This window comes from Myzus persicae, unplaced genomic scaffold (assembly GCF_001856785.1).
Source record: "Myzus persicae strain clone G006 unplaced genomic scaffold, MPER_G0061.0, whole genome shotgun sequence".
Classification (NCBI taxonomy): domain Eukaryota; kingdom Metazoa; phylum Arthropoda; class Insecta; order Hemiptera; family Aphididae; genus Myzus; species Myzus persicae.
Genome location: NW_019100847.1, coordinates 96,454 through 115,183, shown reverse-complemented (window position 1 = coordinate 115,183; position 18,730 = coordinate 96,454). Strand labels below are relative to the sequence as shown.

The following is an 18,730-nucleotide window of genomic DNA, read 5'->3' as shown; positions in this document are numbered from 1 at the left end:
TTTTTTTTTTTTTTATATTGATCTTAAGCTTCGGCAACTGAGGCCATTAGCTGTAGTAGGATTTGTATTGTAGGTTTGTATTGTATATATTGGGACGATAGGGGGGAACACGTGTGTGTTTGTTTTTGGCAGAATTTCGAATGGGGCACCCGTAGGTTATTATCTATATTACTATTATAATTAGTAGAAATAAGACATATACATTTTTTTACAAATAAAATTATAAAGAAAAACAAATCTTTGCACAGGAGGTGTGATGTCAGATGTGAAGTCAGAGAGCAAAAAAAAAGTGTTTTCCTAATTTTATATTCTAAAGTAAAAAGCTTTTGTAGGGACGCTACAATTGATTGTACAAAAAAATGATTATTATATTTTTGTTTCAACGTCTTCGTTATAATATATAGTATTAAGTTGTATGTGATTTGCTTATGTGTATAATATTTTCGTCTGTTTACAGCCGGATTTATGGCACACGTGGAAAGAGACGCAAAACAGAGGTCTGAATCTAAGAAAAAGGAAATAAAACGTTCAGACTATTTGAAAACGATGGGCAACTGTGAGTACCGCAAGGGGAACTATGAAAAAGCTCTTATCTACTACAATCAAGTAAATAAATATATTTCATTAAGAGTTTAGATGTACGTCAAGTTTAGGGTCAATAGCAAAATCTAGCAAATTTCTAGCAAATTTTTGATACCAGTTTTGTAGCCCTAGCGTAATGTGCCAGTGTTGACTTGGCGGACATTTACTTGATTACATGAACAATCACTTAACATATTTTAATAAATGAAAAGTGAGCTGATAGTTCCTTAAACATGTTTTAGTGACCCATTAAATTTTATTAAACCATTAAATTAATCAATTTTTCATGCAACTAGAGCATAGTTTAAATTATTTTTGTACTTTATTATTACCTATAATTGGATTTTGTATATAATAGGTACCTTCCCTACGTGGCCACGGTGATACCTACATTAACAACAGATTAGGTTAAGGTGGGTAGTGGGTGTACAGTACAGTGTTTAAATATATTATATATTCATTATTTGTTGACATTTATAATAATTGTTAATTGTTTAAATTTTGTAGTTCCAACATTAGGACAACTACAACATCGCATGTATTTATTATATTATTATTTATAAGTAACTTAAAAATGTTATATTATTATGTGTCTATATATTTGTATCGTATACCTACCTACCGATATTATAAGAAAAGTGTCCAAACTTTGTAAAGGGATAAGCCGTTTCATTACAATTTTCACGATAGTCTCATCATACAGGAATAATCTAATAGTAGGTATATACCTATGTAATTTTGGTAATATACCTATTTATCGACAAGTAGGTAGAGTTTAGTTTTTGAGATTTCCGAATAACTGTCATGGTTTCTTGATCTCGTTGAGATTTCCGCTGGGTAAAAAAATTAACCAACACTTTACAAATCACCATGATCAAATTATTCGGAAAGCTGTCTTTTTAAGATACTTATACTAGAACGTGATTTAGGACCTAGGTACCTTATATTATACATTTGTCGTTGTGACGTCCAATTTTTATTATGAAGGACAAAAGTCAACATTACAATAATATGATAAAAAACATATGGTGGCACATTGTATATCTAAAGTATCTAACACAATTACATTATATATTGTATAATAATATAGTGTATAAAAATAATATTTTTTTATAATAATTTTGAACTTATTGCAACTCGTCCTCTTTGTATACTTTGTATCAATGACAATGGATACTATAATAATAAACTAAAGGAACACATAGCTATAGTAGAAGTATCTTACAAATAAAAATATAATTAATAAATATTTAATTCTAAGGTCATTGACTAACATGGGTTGACATTTTCCTTCTATTTTTTATATTTTATCTGAACAATTTAGTTTTGGATCATCAAGGTTAATTATTTTATAAATAATTGACAATTGTATACAATAAAAATAAATATTGTTGTTTACAAACACTTATAATGGTGTTTTTAGTCTTATACTGTGTATTCTTATTACTTATATTTGAGAATTAAATTAATATAATGTAGGAATACAAATCGTAGGATAAATATTTTACTATATTATTATAGTTATTCTTAAAAAAATGTTGTGTAATGATGTTAATAATAAATTATGCATTTATACACGCAATTATAATATTTATTACATGCCCTAGGCCTAGGAGAACATTTACTGTGTACTAGACTTTTTCCTAAACGTCAGTATTATTTAAAAAAGCCTTTAAGAGAATACAATTTTTTTTCAAAAAATGATTAAATTTATTTAACTCGGTAATCATACTTTATAATATAAAATACTATATGATGATGATATCTCGTGGATTCAAAGTTCGATTTTAATATTAATTTTGATATTGCTTCGAATAAATGAGCTAATTAAACAAACAAATAATATTATATGAATACGACGCATACACACGTAGGTATACGCACATTTCGACAGTCATTAAACTGATTAAACTGTTACAATTACACTGTTCAAAGAGAGTAAAGTGTATGTAAGGTGTGTATAGGAGGTCACTATACATCCTGAAGTTTACCGTTATCCGTTTACTATACGGTGATATTATAAAAACTATTGAGAGACTAAATTGATATGAAGTGATGGGCGTCGTCTATCGTGATTATTCAATATAATATTTGACGCACAAAATAGAAACGAATATTTTGATAAAAGAGCGAACTCATAAGGATGCACAATATGCATATTATATTATTGTCCGAACGGAAATCGAAAAAATGTTGTTGATAATAACAAATAAGAACTCGTTATTGTACCTCGCGTAAGATGACTTATAAAGTATCAATATTATAGGTAGTAGTATGTGTTTAATAATAATTATAAATAACGTCATTGTACGCGATGAATACGAACAAGCACAAAATATTATATTCTTTTCCATAGGACCATTTAGAAACCTTCGTTGAACGAAAAATGTGAGTTTAAAAAATAATAATATATAAATCTACGTCAAAAGAATAAAATATATAATATTCAAATGTAATACATATATATATGTATAATATATATAATGGCATATAGTGTGCGATTCTTTTATGGTTGGTGAACCAGGCAGTATCTCAGAGACTCCATGGGTATAATAGGAATTTTAAAATATTTTTATTTAATAGATTAATATTTTTTTTTCTTATTATTTATTGTTATTTTTATACCGCAAAAAAAATCGTAAAACGCAAAATGTAAAATCGTGTGTACTTATAAATGTTTTCAAAAGAATAATAATTCAAAAATCTTTACATTTCCTAAAAATACTGCCCAACGCCCGTGTTTACTGCGCTGTTCACGGCGAATGAATCACTCTTCATGTATTATATAGCCAGGATAATAATGTGTCGTGTTGTCGTTTTGACATCACAGAAGTGTGTCAAAAATTATACCGAGGGTCGATCAAAGGTGTCGCACGATCTTTTGTGCACATTTCAATGGGAAATGTTCGTCTTTTAACCAGCAGCTCCTTCGTTGACGATTATTGAATATATTATACACATCACCCGAACCGTAGGCACAAAAAAACATTTTTCACAGACGGTTGGTATACCTATTGACAACTGACGAGTTTTTATTGTCATTTTCTTCACGTTTACTTTTCTTTCTTTTTAACCAAGCCGGACAAAGGGTCATTTATCGAGATCCTCATCGTTGTCCGACTAGAAGACATATTTCTATCATAAACACATGCTACAAGTTTACAACTGTTATGAGAAAATATAAATTACTTCTGCAGAAATCCACTGGTCCGATACACTATAGTGCAGTCCGCCAATCCACATCGCTTTTATTTTCTCTTATATCATTGCCTATCAGCAATCCCTAGGGGATTGAACAGCGAAAAATTGGTAGTGATCAGTCGTGATTATAAAGTCGGTAGTACTTTGTGGAAGGACTTAAAAGATACCGAAAATTAATTAGCGTGCCATTAGTCTGTAATTTTTTAGCGATAGCATTATTTTCATTAGAGCCTGTGGAAACATCTACTTGATACTAGAAATGTACTTATTATATAATATTTTACTAAAAACATTTAAGTCAATTCATACTTTGAAAAAATGTTATAAAACTAATAACTAGGTAGGTGCAAACAAATTAATTGTATTATTAAACATAGTTAATCATTAATACTATAAAAATATCTTTTTTAATTTACAACTTATCAAAATTTGGTATAAGTACTTATTGCCAAAATGGAGCATTACCTATATTTATTTATAAAATTGTTTATGTTATGTAGGTACCAAATTTTGATAGGTTGATTCTTTCGAAAAACTTTGACACTCCGTGATAAGAAAAAAGACTGCGAGTAAGTACAACTTTGCTGTGCAATAGGCGTAGGTAACCTAATCTAACCTAATTGTAATAGTTGTTAATTTTAATTCGATTATAATGAAACTTTACGAAAAACAATTGAGTGGAGATAATCTGTATGCAGCCTAGAATATTTTATATTTTATTTATGTTGCCAATGGCATTTTATTCAACCAATTATAGTACCTATTATGGTATGCCAATTTCATTTTTGCCGAGAAGATGCCATATTTTGAGTCAATATCGATTTACCGTACAGAACAGTGTAAGTAAGTTCGTGGTATAAATAGGCAATAGCATAAAATTAATTTAAGTGTTTTGAAAAATATCTCATTTTGCCCAAATTTAAACTACAATTGTGTACATAGTATATTTAAAAGATTTTTAGTTCCAGTATGAACTTCTTATGAGAAACCTTGTATTAAATTATCAAGCTTTAGTTTTGCAATATACATCCAATATTTAATATAGGCTTAAATTATTATCAAAATTTAGTCTGATCTCTGATGATTTAAAATACAGAATTATTATACTCCAAATACATTTAATTTTACAGACAAAGTTTAAACTAATAGTTTCGAGAAACTATCAGCCATCAGGAATATATTGGTTTTTAAAAAATATCGCTCTTCCTTAAACATTTATTATAATTTTTATTTTATTGTGAACTCATGTAATCGGTAACATTTTTAGAACCTCGTTTTTTGAACTTAATGATTTATCATTGCGCTTTCAAATTTATATCAATAATCATTATTAATTATAAGTACATCCATACATCTAAAATCTAAATCCTGTGTCTTCGCTTCCTGTATATATCATATCGCGCTCTTGTTTTTTTTGTACTCTCTTCGAATTGTAAATTTAAAACCATATGTTGTTACTATTTACTATAGTATATAAAACTTTTATGTCTAGAATTATTTGACTATAGAATCACTGTAAATACAGTAATTATTATTTATTGTTTGAATAACTTACTACATAGCAGTAGCAAAACCTGAGCGAAATAAAATACATTGCTAGGTACCACTGCATATCTTTATAATTATGCATTAACGTATTTTGTAAATTCATAGAGGAAATCATTAACTCTAAACTATTGGGACCGTGGCCAAGATTTGATGACAATTGTATTTTGTATTGTAAATTGTGTGGTGTAGCGTGGTGTGGAAGTAATCCCCAATACAGTTGTAAATAAACTAAAAAATCACGTTAAACTGCTGACTAACAACTATTGCAATATTCTTGGTTAATCGCAATAATTCTTATGACACATATTAATATATATGTCATTACAATGACAGATATTATAATTATTAATATACGTATTACTTATTGTACACCGTTTACATAATCTCCAATGATAACAACATAACTTTGAGTTTAAATGGTTTGATGCGTTGAGCTACCTACAGATAACAATATACAGGGTGATCCATTTGAGTGTATATACTCATTGTTTCGAAAATATTTTTTTTTTTTACATAATTTGATGTTGTTTTAAAACAACATTTCTGGTTCTCAATTATATTTTTTTCTATTTTTTAAGTTCTTACTTCTTTGAATGACATTGTACTTCATACATTTCATATTCCTAAGCAGGATATTAATCGAAGTATTTCAATCTATTAAGATTAATTTTCGGATCAGAGAGTTCATTAGTTATAAGCATCTAAAGTTTAGACAAGGAGGTTGAGTGGTACAGGGGTACCCCTGTTGCTCACTACCCCACTAATCTAAACTAACATTTTTAAAATTATAATGAACAACTTATCCAAAAATTAATCTTTACAGCTTTAAGTACTCTGAATAATATTCTACTAGTATTATGAAATTAGTGAACTAAGTATGATGTCATTCAAAAAAGGAAAAACTTCCAAATAATAACGATCAAAAATAGTAAAAAAAAAATATTTTCTTCGAATCTCTTTTTTGAACGGAAATATTGTTATAAAATGATATCAAATCATAAATAAAAACTTACTTTAAAAATAAATGAGTGCACGCTTAAATGGATCACCTGGTATTATTATAGGTAGGCACTAGGAAGGTACCTTTAATATTTATAATGCGTATTACAAAGTGCGCAATAGAAAACAATTATTTCTACAGAAAACATTTACATGAATAAAATAAATCTTAGTAACAAAAATTCTTCCCAAGATAAAATTTAAAAAAAACTATTTAGTTTATTTAACTGCGTTTATCAGTACGGATACCTATACATGTTTCATGAGGTTGATTATTTTAACAATAAGCATTTACTATCTCGAAAAATATTAACGTTTTTAAATTTTTTTTCAATAATTTGTTATAGTAAAATAATGTTTAATAAAATCAAACTTTTGAAGAAGAAAAAAATAGTTTTTAAATTTGTTACTAATCTTATCGTTTGATTTTGCAATTTATTAATTTTTTGACTAATATAGTACCTAAACATTTTTAATTTCATAACCCGAAATGAAATGTTTTTTCAAAGTATTTCGATGTTTATAATATGAATTTTGAACAAGCAGTGAATTAATCATGAGTATGAACTTTAAAGTAGTGGACTAGAATTTTGCGGAGTGGAGTAGTAATGAGATGATATACGTGAATTAAGGAGACAATAATATTTAGTCATCGAACGTCTCATAAAAATACTTTAACTCGGAATATGAAAAAAAAAATGTACATTATTGTCCATTGATTATCATCATCATTATTATCTATTGTCATTGGCAAAAAAAAAAAAATATTTAAAAATATGGATGTTGCTCTGCTGTATAGTCTTCGGTGTTGAGTGTTACTCATCGTTGAGTAGGACAACATCTTCACTGTACCTAATGGATGTATTTAATTTGAAAATGTTTTTAATATTTAACGTTTCTATAATTATTGTAATAGAGTTAAATAATAAATATTATTTGTTCATCTATTTTTTTGTATGTTTACTATACAACTAGTAAAAAATATGTCTTGTAATATTAGTGTAATTTAAGGCTTTAAAAATTAAAAAAAAATATATTTTCAAAAACATTTATACTTTGTGATACAACAAGTGTTCACTGTTACAAGCATCAAATAGTTATCTTAATAGTACCTACAAAGTATTAATAGTACCATATAGATTCTGAATAGTAATAAAAAAAAGTAATGCAATTTACAGCACATTGCACACAGTATAGGTAATGAAAAATAAATAAATAATAAATACTATTACCTAATATCTAGTATACATACGAGTACATATTGTAATTAGTTGTAGGTACGTATTACATTATATTGTTATTGATATTAAACTGTTATATAATTATTCATACTCAAATATATATTAAATTAGAAATATATTGAAAATAAATTCGCCATTATATAGCGTAGCAGGCATAATATCTATTATTGTATTTTATAATAATAATTATTATAAATTTATGTTGCCAGTGTTTTTTGTTTGTTCGAAATTATTGTTAGAAAATATAGTTGAACCAAAAAGCATCGTACCTCGTCGCATCAACCTAGCTTGGATCAACACGTCTCTTGCTAACAATTGTGTGCGCCAATAGAACCACATTCTCTCTGCGAACGCAGTATAGCTACAGTTAAATTTTTTACAGTATTATGACGACGTAGTAAATTATTCGTTTGAATGGTACATCATTATTCATTATCGATTATTTATCTATAACTGTTGTTTTACTATTACTCGTGGACATACAACTGCAGTTTTTTTCAAAAACCAAAACCAAACCCATCTAGTACGGCTTAACCTGTGATTTATTTAACCCCCCTATCAAAATGTATTTCTGACTATGCATTTACCGTTATTGTGTAGTATTTTAAATAGAGCATAATGATAAGTAATATTATTTTAACCCATGAGGTCACAGGTTTTTAAATTCAAATTGAATATCGGACCGTTTGACGTTCTGACCCCTTCTCTATTATGTTGGTCTACAAGACGACGTTCGTATGTTGTAATAATATACTAAAATAAAAAAAAATATGGCTATTTTTGTACACATGTGACATGTCATTGCCCACGGTGCATGGCATTTGAATTGAGCACAATATTATTCATCGAACTGAAATTAATATTCATAGATTTTGTAAACATAGATGGGGAGGAATTAAATCTACGGTTTAGTCATTTCCGAATGTATTGCAAGTTTGAAAAAAAAAATTATAAAATAAACACATCAATTTAAATAGTATTATTTCGATATTTACATTAACTTTGGAAGTATATGAAACATATTATTTAATAGGTGTATTTATATAAATACTTTAAAATAAAAATCATGTTGTAATAAATTTGCAAGTACAATATTGTACTATACCTGTATTATTACAATTTTTTATTTTGATATATTTATAAAAACACAATTTATATTCTTTCGGAAATTGGGAGGGGAGTTGAACTTGCTGGTGGTTGTACTACTAGTAATCAGTATCATTGTTTTATTATCGCGTTGTTATTGTTGTCTTTGTTTAGGCCATCGACGTGCGTAAAGACAGCTGTGTGCTGTTCACCAACCGGGCTCTGACCAAGATCAATTTGGGTCTGATAAATGAAGTCGTTAGTGATTGCGATCGAGCTTTGCGCCTCAACGATCGATCACTGAACGCAGTCCTTTACAAGGCCGAAGCATTATGGGGGCTGGGCGATACCAGAGCTGCCGAGGAATTGCTAGAGACCGCCCTCAAAACCCACCCCGATCAGACGAAACGCATACAAGGTACCTTATAACTGTTGGATAATTATATTAATTATATTGCAGAACTCTCATTGTTTGAAAAAGTAACCAAATGTTGTTTTAGAAAATTTTCTTTATCTCGTAAATTCAGACTCACGCGATTCAAACTTCATTAATATAATTATATAAATATTCTTGTGGTAATGTTAGTGGAAAAACCACTATCAAATATTTTCAACGGAAACCTATATATTATTTTTGATTACTTTAATCAAAATAATCTGAAGCAGACGTCAATAGAGAACAAACGAATTGTTTATCCTTTATTGTTATTATTATTACTACCTGCGCCTATTTTATACGCACACGTGGTTTTTGCAAAGTTTATTTTTTCAATACTAAGTCCAATGGGAGTGGAGGCAATATAGTATAATATAAGTTATTTTAATGTTGGGTTGAGTGGATATATAGTACATTATTTAAATTTTGAGATGAGATTGAGTGATGAAATATTTCGGGCTTACTATTTTTCTTAAATGGAAACCATAATTTTTGATTCCAGAGTTGAACGTATTTCTAAAAATATTAATCTATGTTTTCGAAAAATATGTATTTAATGATTTAAATTATTAACCAATTGTTGAGTTGATCATATTTTATTAGCGTTTACAGTTTTGTAGTTTGTGTACTATATAAAATATAGATGGATAGAATAAGACATAATAATATATGATGTCCTGAATTCTTGTTTGTTCCTAAATCCTCTTATCTAAACTTTAAATGATTATTATTTATTAATCAACTATGTATAATATTATAGATAGAAATTACTGCTAATTAAAAAAAAAAAAAATGGAAATTAACAAAAATTAACAAAAATTAGCAAAATGAATAGACGTGTTTATTAATAATTCTTAACGCTTAATAAATATTATATTAATAATATGACATACCTAATCATATAATATGATATATATATTTTTAATAAAGTCTATGACTCATCATCTTTTTTTTCTCGTTTCTGTATAGACTACCAAAATAAACTGAGCTGCAGTCGTTAATGCCTATGCTGTAAATCCTTCACCACCTTCATGCACAAATGCAGCGAGTATACCATGTATGATATACGTTTTTGGAGTTTTCGAGAGTCTTTGCGGAAACTATCACGTTACACATTATATAATAATATACAATAAATATTACAATTGTCGTACAATAAATATTAAGAGTATTATATTGCACGTATACTAAATCCTTACAGTACAAGACGAACGTACGCATAATCACCTAAAGCATATAACCTAACCTGTAATGTAGGCTACCAGCTGATTTTCTCTTATCCCTCAGCAGTTATTTCCACAGTAAATGTAAGTTGTTTTTTTTTTTTAATATCTTTTTATATTATACTATTTGTGTTATCATAATGTAATTCTGTATGTTTTTCGGTTGGCTGTGTTACTAAAAAGTACCTATATTTTTCTCAAAAACGAGGATTATTACAGATAAAAGAAAAATATCACTGTGTACAACATAATATTATTATGCACGATATGTACATGGGTTATAAAATCTCTGAATATTTATTATGAGCATATAAATATATTATTATGGTTATGCGTGTCTGTGAACCGTTTAAAAACCGAACAACCAGAAAATGATGGCGTAAGTATAGGTACCTCGCCCACAATATATAGTGCCAAATACAGCGACGGATATTTGTATAATATTAATGTATAATATTATTATAATATCACCGTCAGACAATGCCAGTCCGTGCATATATCGTAATTTTGTCGTTATCGAAATAATATAATGTAGAGTGGCAGTGGGTTAGGTCCAGGATCACGACCTTCGAAAACTATTTTTTTATTGTCTCACATTAAGGTGGGTATACCTATTACTATACATATACTTATTATACTTATTTCCGTCGTGGACGTGGTTTTTAGATTCGAAGTTGAGCGATGAATGTATTGTTTTGTAATAATGGGTGTGTGTGTGTGTAACTTCGAAGTTAGTTTCTTGTAGGTGGTAAGTATTTTAAAAATTAAAAGTAAACATTTCTTGTATAATTAAACTATACAAAATAACCGAGAAAATAAAAACAATTATTTTTATTAAAACCAATTTTCAATTAAATCAATTTGGTTTTTGTTTTTATAATTATTCAAAAATGAATAACTTCAGATACCTCTGGTTCTTCCCCAAATACTTATATTAGCGTTTTCTAGACGCATGATTAGAATATAATTTTAAAAATATTTTGGATATTTTGTGCTTTTTATAGACGTTTAAAATGTTCAACTTTTGTAGATTTTTTTATTTAGGTATGATAACAACCTGTAAAAAACTAAAAAAGCTTAACAATTTATAATAGCACCCTAAATTCTTAATAAAATAAATACACAATTTTTTTCTCAGTAATTCACGTATAAATATTATTTACTATACCTACAATAAAATATCAAAAATATTTAGGTTAGTTACACTATGCTTAGTTTAAGCCACAAACACCGTTCTACGGTACGGTAAGTATTGACTTAGAAATTATATAATAAAAACAGCTAATATAATAGTATATACTACAATATTAGGTATATAAAATAATATAAAAATAATAGTTATTTATTGTTCTTAATTTATTAATATCGGTGACAGTGGCCATAAGTTACAATTATTTTTTGTAAAATTAGTTTATACAATATGTTTTGTTTAAGAACTTTAAAATTTATGTGGCGATGTTCGAGTCAGGTCCGAGTGCTGCATCTAGGGTATTTGGTATACTATTATAATAATTTTAATCATGTGACATATTATAGTTATAATGTCACATATATAATATGTTTTTAGCAAAAATTAGATCTACGGTAGGTATCCTAATAGAAAAATAAATTATTAATTGTAATATACAATTTGTAAGTATTCTTAGAAAAATGTAGGTCAACAATTAGAATTATTTTTTTTTATAGAATGATTTACAGCTTAATTCAAATTTAACGTATCAAATACAGTCACCCTTTATGGTCTTACTAACTGAATGGAAAATTATACAGTGCGACTCCCTAGTTTTTTTTTGTACCGAAACTCAGTCAATGTCGAACGTAATCGTGTATTGTATTATGAGATTTACGGATAAATGAACAAAAAAGTTAGTAACAGTATTTTCCTATATCGATATCATGTTTTATTATATATAAATGAATTTTGTTGGAAAAAATGACTCATTCGAATAGTCAGCGGCGTTATTAATTTTAGCATAGTGATACACGATGAAGATGTCATAATTACACGTCTACTTCACGAACAAATTATAAAATAAATGTAATAACAATAATTAGTTATAATAGCTAATCAGTAATCACTTTAAAATATAACAGAGATTCCCAAACTGTGGGACACAGTTATTATATTATGTTTGGTGAGTCACGGAAAGTTTTAAAATATATATTTAATTTAATGTAAATTATTTAATACCATTACATTAATAAAACATGAGTATAATGTATAGTATGATATGTACAGTATTTTCCTTGTAACTATAGTATATTGTAAATTATTTTATTACTTTGGTAAATGCAGTTACAATTTTCAAATTTTAAAGAATTGCGGAACATTTTAAAAACCAGCCCCAACACTCTTAGGAAGATAAATAATTTGTTACTAAGTCTTCAAAAAGTTTCTGTATGATATTCTTAAGTGTACATTTGTACAATATGTTATTACTCTATGATGTGTATTATGTACCATCGTTGTCTCTACCTACTTCATTATAAATAAATAAATGATAACAATAGCTGTGCAATGAATTTTTCTTTTATTTAACACGATTCGCAATAGTAATTTTCTGGTATTTACCTACGTCCTACCTATATGAAAGAACAAATAAGTTTTGACTTTTCGAGTGTAGTTCGAAGTTAAATATCATATGGAACAACTAGACGACCTTTCCAACACTATTTTATATATAGTCATAAAATATTATATTGTGCTTTCGTCGATGAGAGAACATCTCTATAACTCGTAAGAAAGTGTATTCGGAGTGATACATTTTGACGTAAGTCACTCATTATTTCAGAAAACATTAACGTTTTTTAAAAACATCTCTTATTACATAATTTTAAGTCATTTGATGACTTAAAAATTAAAAGTTTTTGAAATAATTAGTGTCTTACTTTATAAGCAATATTGTCATAATTTTTTTTCTTGGATGCTCAGTTTAATGTGCACTTAAATATCATAATATCATATTTTTTCGCAGTATTTTCCTCAAATGATACACAAAAACTCGTAATTATAATATCATTATTAATTTGAAACAGTTTTTCGCTTCTCCTGTAAAATTAGGTAAATTAGACTATTGCGAGGTTTCGAAGTGTAGCCATCGAATATTATACATCGAGTGTATTCGTATTCAACCGGTTAAAGATATTTTATTTTCATTGATAATTTATTAATACTTATAGCGGGATCTGCAGTGCCAGTATTTACATACAGCATAATTTATATTATTTTATTAGCTAATATTATTATAGAATTTACCTACTTAAATACATAATAATAACAATACAATTTAGCTGAATGAGCGGCACCGAACAAGATTGACAAGGACTATAAATGACGAAAGCATATTCTAAAATAGAACATTCTAGAGAAAAATACGAGTATTTAATTTGGGCAATTTGGGAAATCCAAAGTCACCGAGAGCTTTATTACACACAGTTCTCCGTATGATATCGCTGTGTTTTTGATTATGATTTTTATTGATATGACACATCACACATATGTAAAATTATATTACCATCACATTATACACTAGTCACTCGATAATTCGAAATCCAGGGGACCTAGTTAAAAATTCAATCTATAGAGGTTTTCGATTTACCGAGTGTTCGAATAATCGAGGGGAAAAAAATTAACTCGAATTAAAGATAGGTGAAAAATTGTATACTTGTACTACGTTTATTTTGACATTTACTTATAAATAAAATTATATTTTAAAATTATTAATTAATATTTATTTATTATACTTGTTATTATATTTTACATTTATTGTAACATTAACAACGATGTTTAGACTATGCTGGTAAAATTATTTTGACGTTTTTATTAATAATATAATACCAATCAAATAAAAACCCATAGTTACACTTCGCCGGCCGCATCAGTCAATAATGTTGACGAGGAGAAAAATGTAGGGTGATAACCTAATTTTCCTCAGGCTGCTAGTTGTTGACTGCAGAATGCAGACGATTGCTGATTAACTACAGGAAAATTATAGAGGTTACCGGTTTGCGACTATACAAGGGAGAAATTCTCTAGCGAAAAACGTTTTGCAGTACGAACGCCAACGTTTGAAACGTTGAAAGGTAGAAATTCGTGAGCTCTTGCTTTGGTGCGGTATGTTGTGTAATCGTGGTGTAAGACTTACAAAGTCGTGATAAGTCATTATAAATATGAATAGGGAATAGTGATAGCGATTAGCGATAGTGGCAACAGTATAAACAAATTCGACCACTAGTTACTAGAACTAAACAGGCCAAACGCTGGATCATGGCATTTGCAATGTTTGCAAAAGTTTGCAGCTTCGTTTAGCAAGCAGACCGTCCGAATTCCTCCGTTATCAAACGTTTGCAACGTTTTCCGCTACAGAATTCCTCAATGTGTACCCTCTCGGTCAACGAATTTATACCGTGGTCCATAGTATATTATGTTCTCTGTTAGGTTCGCACTGCACCGTGTCGTGTCGTGAAATGTTGCCGTGCTCAGATTGGTCCAACCACGTGGTTAAGTCTGGTTTCTACCACCAATTTTAAGGATTCTACTATGAATACCATGATGTTCCCACATATACCACGGAGTTAATTTCATCCAACTTTTGAACGTGTGGTTACAGATTTACTAGTGATAATACATGAATTCAAATATTATTTTGATATCAATTGAATGAAAAACTCATCTATGGCATAGAGTGGTATCGTGTTTTGAAAAATGGAAAAAGTTCACGACACGACACAGTGCAATGTGAACCCACCTTTAAGGCCCATTCACAGCTAGTGTCGATCAAATCGCAATGTGATTGGAATATTGAATGTTACTTTTTTGGTATCATGTAATAACCAATGTGCAACCCAGAATATACCGAGAATTGACTAGAACTCAACTTTTAAATCATACTGATCACCAGTTGTAACCATATAGTTACCAGGCCCTCTCGACGTAGCTGTGAATCTGGCTTTACTGGGTAACCGCAATATTTTTCGTTTTTCACCACGACGTCCTCCGACCCCCAACGGTTCCTCTTAAACAGTTTAACCCAATTCTACCAACCCAATAGAATATTATAATATTTTCCGGTCGGCAACCGTGATAAGCTTCACGTCATCTATAAGTCGTCGGTCTGAGGATGAGTCGTTCGTCTCCATTTTCCGCTGTGCCGTTCGAATCTCTTTAGTGTTTTTCATTTTGTTGACTGTTGTTAGCGAGAGATTAAAACATTGTGTAGTGCGATGACATCCCGGTAAAGCGAGTTCAAAGAATTCTGTACTTATGTTTACGAACCTCATTACTTCCAATACAAGCATTATCCGTTTTCTGAGGATGGTTGTTTGTGCATTAAGATAAATCGTAAGACTCATTTCAGTTACCTATATACTCATAATACGTATAATATATACGAGTTCCTAGTTGCACTTACTATGAGAACGTCCCTACGACCAATATCGATTAATTCGTATAGCTCTTCATAGTGTATGTAATAGCTAATAATAATAATAATAATAATAATTATAATATAAATAATAACTTTATAAATCTAGGTTTATAAAATCATAATTAAAACTTTGATAAAATAATTGCATGATCGCCAAGTCCTTGAATGATATACAAAAATGTTTTTAAATAAACATCGTTATTCTGTATATTATTATTTATTCTAGACTAAACTAGTTTACTTAAAAATCCCAAAAATCGTGATTTAGATGAACGCATAATCTACTCAAATAACTATTTTTAATATTAGAAGTGGATAAGCGAGTTTAAAAATCACGCTGTACACGTATAGTACGAGGTAGTATATAAATTAGAACGCTTTACATCGTAAACGACTGCGTATTATCAGGGACTTACAAGTAAAGGGATGATAATTTTGAATACATCCTTTTATCACATGAGCATAATATTTTCGTTTATTATTTTTTGTAGCAAATATTAATATTATTGGAAAATTTGTTTTAATGGTTTTGTTTTTATGCGCCAACAAACGGAAAATCTCAGTGGTACAACTTACAAGTGCGGTAATGTGATCACTTTCCTAGATTGCAGTAAGATAAAATGTTGGATAAAATGCACTTTACAGCCCCACACAAATTTTTCTATTTTTTATTTTTGGAATTTACCCATATTAAATCCGGTGACTGAAGACGGCAGGCGAAGGGAGTCACTATAATAAATACTTATATTACTCATATTTTATAGTAAAATTTAACTGTATAACTTAGTTAAGTTAAGTTTATTCTCATTTAGGCTGTAATATTTAAGAACAATATATAAGCCACGTTCTTGGGGTTCCCAGAATACGTGTAATTTACGCCCTTAGTTGATTTTAATAATTGCTCAATATTTGTTGAAATGTGTACTTACCTACTGTTTTTTAATTTGATTTCGGAAACCAAAATAGTTTTAATCCAGATTTGTCACTATTCTATGTTATTATAGAATTAGTTGAATTTAAACAATAATTAAAAATATATACTCACATGTCTTTAAATACAATAATATATAGGTACCTATATATATATTTTTTTTATTGGTGGGAACCCGTGGCAACATAAACCATTGAGTGTGAGGTGGTACATAAGGGAGTGTTTAGTATAGGTTTAGTAAGTTTCTTATGTTGGTAGGATTATAACACACGTTTGTGCATCTGTGGCAAGGATGTGTTGCTAGAAACTCGGGTGGTCACCCATCGAGAGCTAGAGCGACGTCAGCCGGCACATACACCGCAGATTGAGCGTGCGACCGCTCCTCAACAAGCCTCTAATAATACATTGTAACCGTATCAATCGTCTATAAGTCATAACTCAATAACACTTATGCTTAACTCAAGCTTATTTCAAAGTTACGTATACATTTAATAACTTGATGTATTATTATGTAGTTAATATGTATTATGCTCAGATATGTCCTCTGAAACACATTTTATTATTTGCACACAAGTCTTTATAGTATAATATTGTATATTATAATATTATGCACATTGTCAATGTAATATTGTAAATCCATATATTTAAAACTTTATAAGACACACACTTTCAGAGCGGTGTCATTGTAGTGCTAACTTCAACTAACATAAACAACATGTGTTTGCTCTAAACATATTTCATCGACCATATGGTTAATATTATTATATACACAGTAGATTTTATTAATGTTTCAAATATTTATAACTTCTTCTTGCCAGACTTCCTTCACGGTGAATACAGAATAGTTAGAAGTGATTAATTCATTTACTATTCTTATTACTTTACTATTGTACATGTTGTATATTTATGAACTTTTGTTTATTTAACATGGATTCTTCATAATATATATAATACAGTAGGTACTCATGATTACGAACACCCGAAATCCAAATTATAAACACAAATTCTTCGTTTCCATTGCCAAAATAACCTCATCTACAACTACATACACATATCCTGCAGTAAATCATTTCCCTCGATAGAAATGTATTCAATAAATAACAATTAATACCATTTAAACTGAAACTAATTTTGTAATATCATTGGTTAGTTATTATATTATTCAAGCGACAAGCCTTATAGACTATAGTGGTACTCATCCGGGTACTCGTATATTCTTGGTTCTTTATTTTCAATAATTTTCTAGAAATCAAATCTGGTTAAGTGAATATCCGTGAAAATGGCACAAATATGAAATAGGTATAAATACCTAACCTAAACTAACCTAACCTAACCTACGCATCGTACAGCTACAATTTATATACTCTTATTAATAAAGATGTATATATAATACATATACATAAAGGTTAGATGTATAATACATTTTATAAACATAGTTAATAATAATATATTATAATATTAATTACATATTTTAATTTTGTTTAATCGCAATTTTCTCCACCATTACAGTTTCAACTAATTATTATTTAGCTTCTGGCCACTAACTACACTACTGTGCACGCTGAAAATCCTCTTCTACGTAGTTCATTATACGGGAAAACACTGACAAATTAACTTCAATTAGATCACTGTAAGTACGGACCTATGAAAAACCAATTTTTATTAACACAATTTTCTGCAAAATTCTTACTTGATGTTTGTACAACTGTAAATATCTTGATATTTATCATATTGGCCGCTTGTCCTCTCAAAAAACGAATCAGCTTAATTGTTTTTATTTTAATCTTAAAAAATGTTAGTCTGGAATTCTCATAATATTATTCATATATAGGTACAGGTGAGGTCACCCATATGAATATACATAGGCGTGTCCAGACCTTTGACGCAGAGGGTGCAACCTGGCTAAAGCCCCTTAGCCTCCCCCTTTTTGTACAATTTTTGTTAATTTAAAATTCGTCATTATTATTATTTATTATAACTAATATGAAAAAAAAAAACGTTGTCCCTATTTCAGATGGCATATAATAGATGTCAGTAGGTAAATAATTAAAATAAAA

The 18,730-nt window shown here is 28.8% G+C and overlaps 1 protein-coding gene across 2 annotated transcripts in view; it reads left to right on the top strand.

Moving 5' to 3' along the window:
* The window catches only part of LOC111026432 (tetratricopeptide repeat protein 12-like), an 18,424-nt gene extending 8,180 nt beyond the window's left edge, over positions 1-10,244 (top strand). For both annotated transcript variants that reach the window (XM_022304526.1, XM_022304525.1), the window contains exons 3-5: positions 458-606; positions 8,832-9,075; positions 10,063-10,244. In XM_022304526.1, the coding sequence (XP_022160218.1) occupies positions 458-606; positions 8,832-9,075; positions 10,063-10,094 (425 nt within the window). In that variant the 3' untranslated portion in view covers positions 10,095-10,244. The remainder of the gene's footprint in view (positions 1-457; positions 607-8,831; positions 9,076-10,062) is intronic.
* The last annotated feature ends 8,486 nt before the right edge of the window (positions 10,245-18,730 follow it).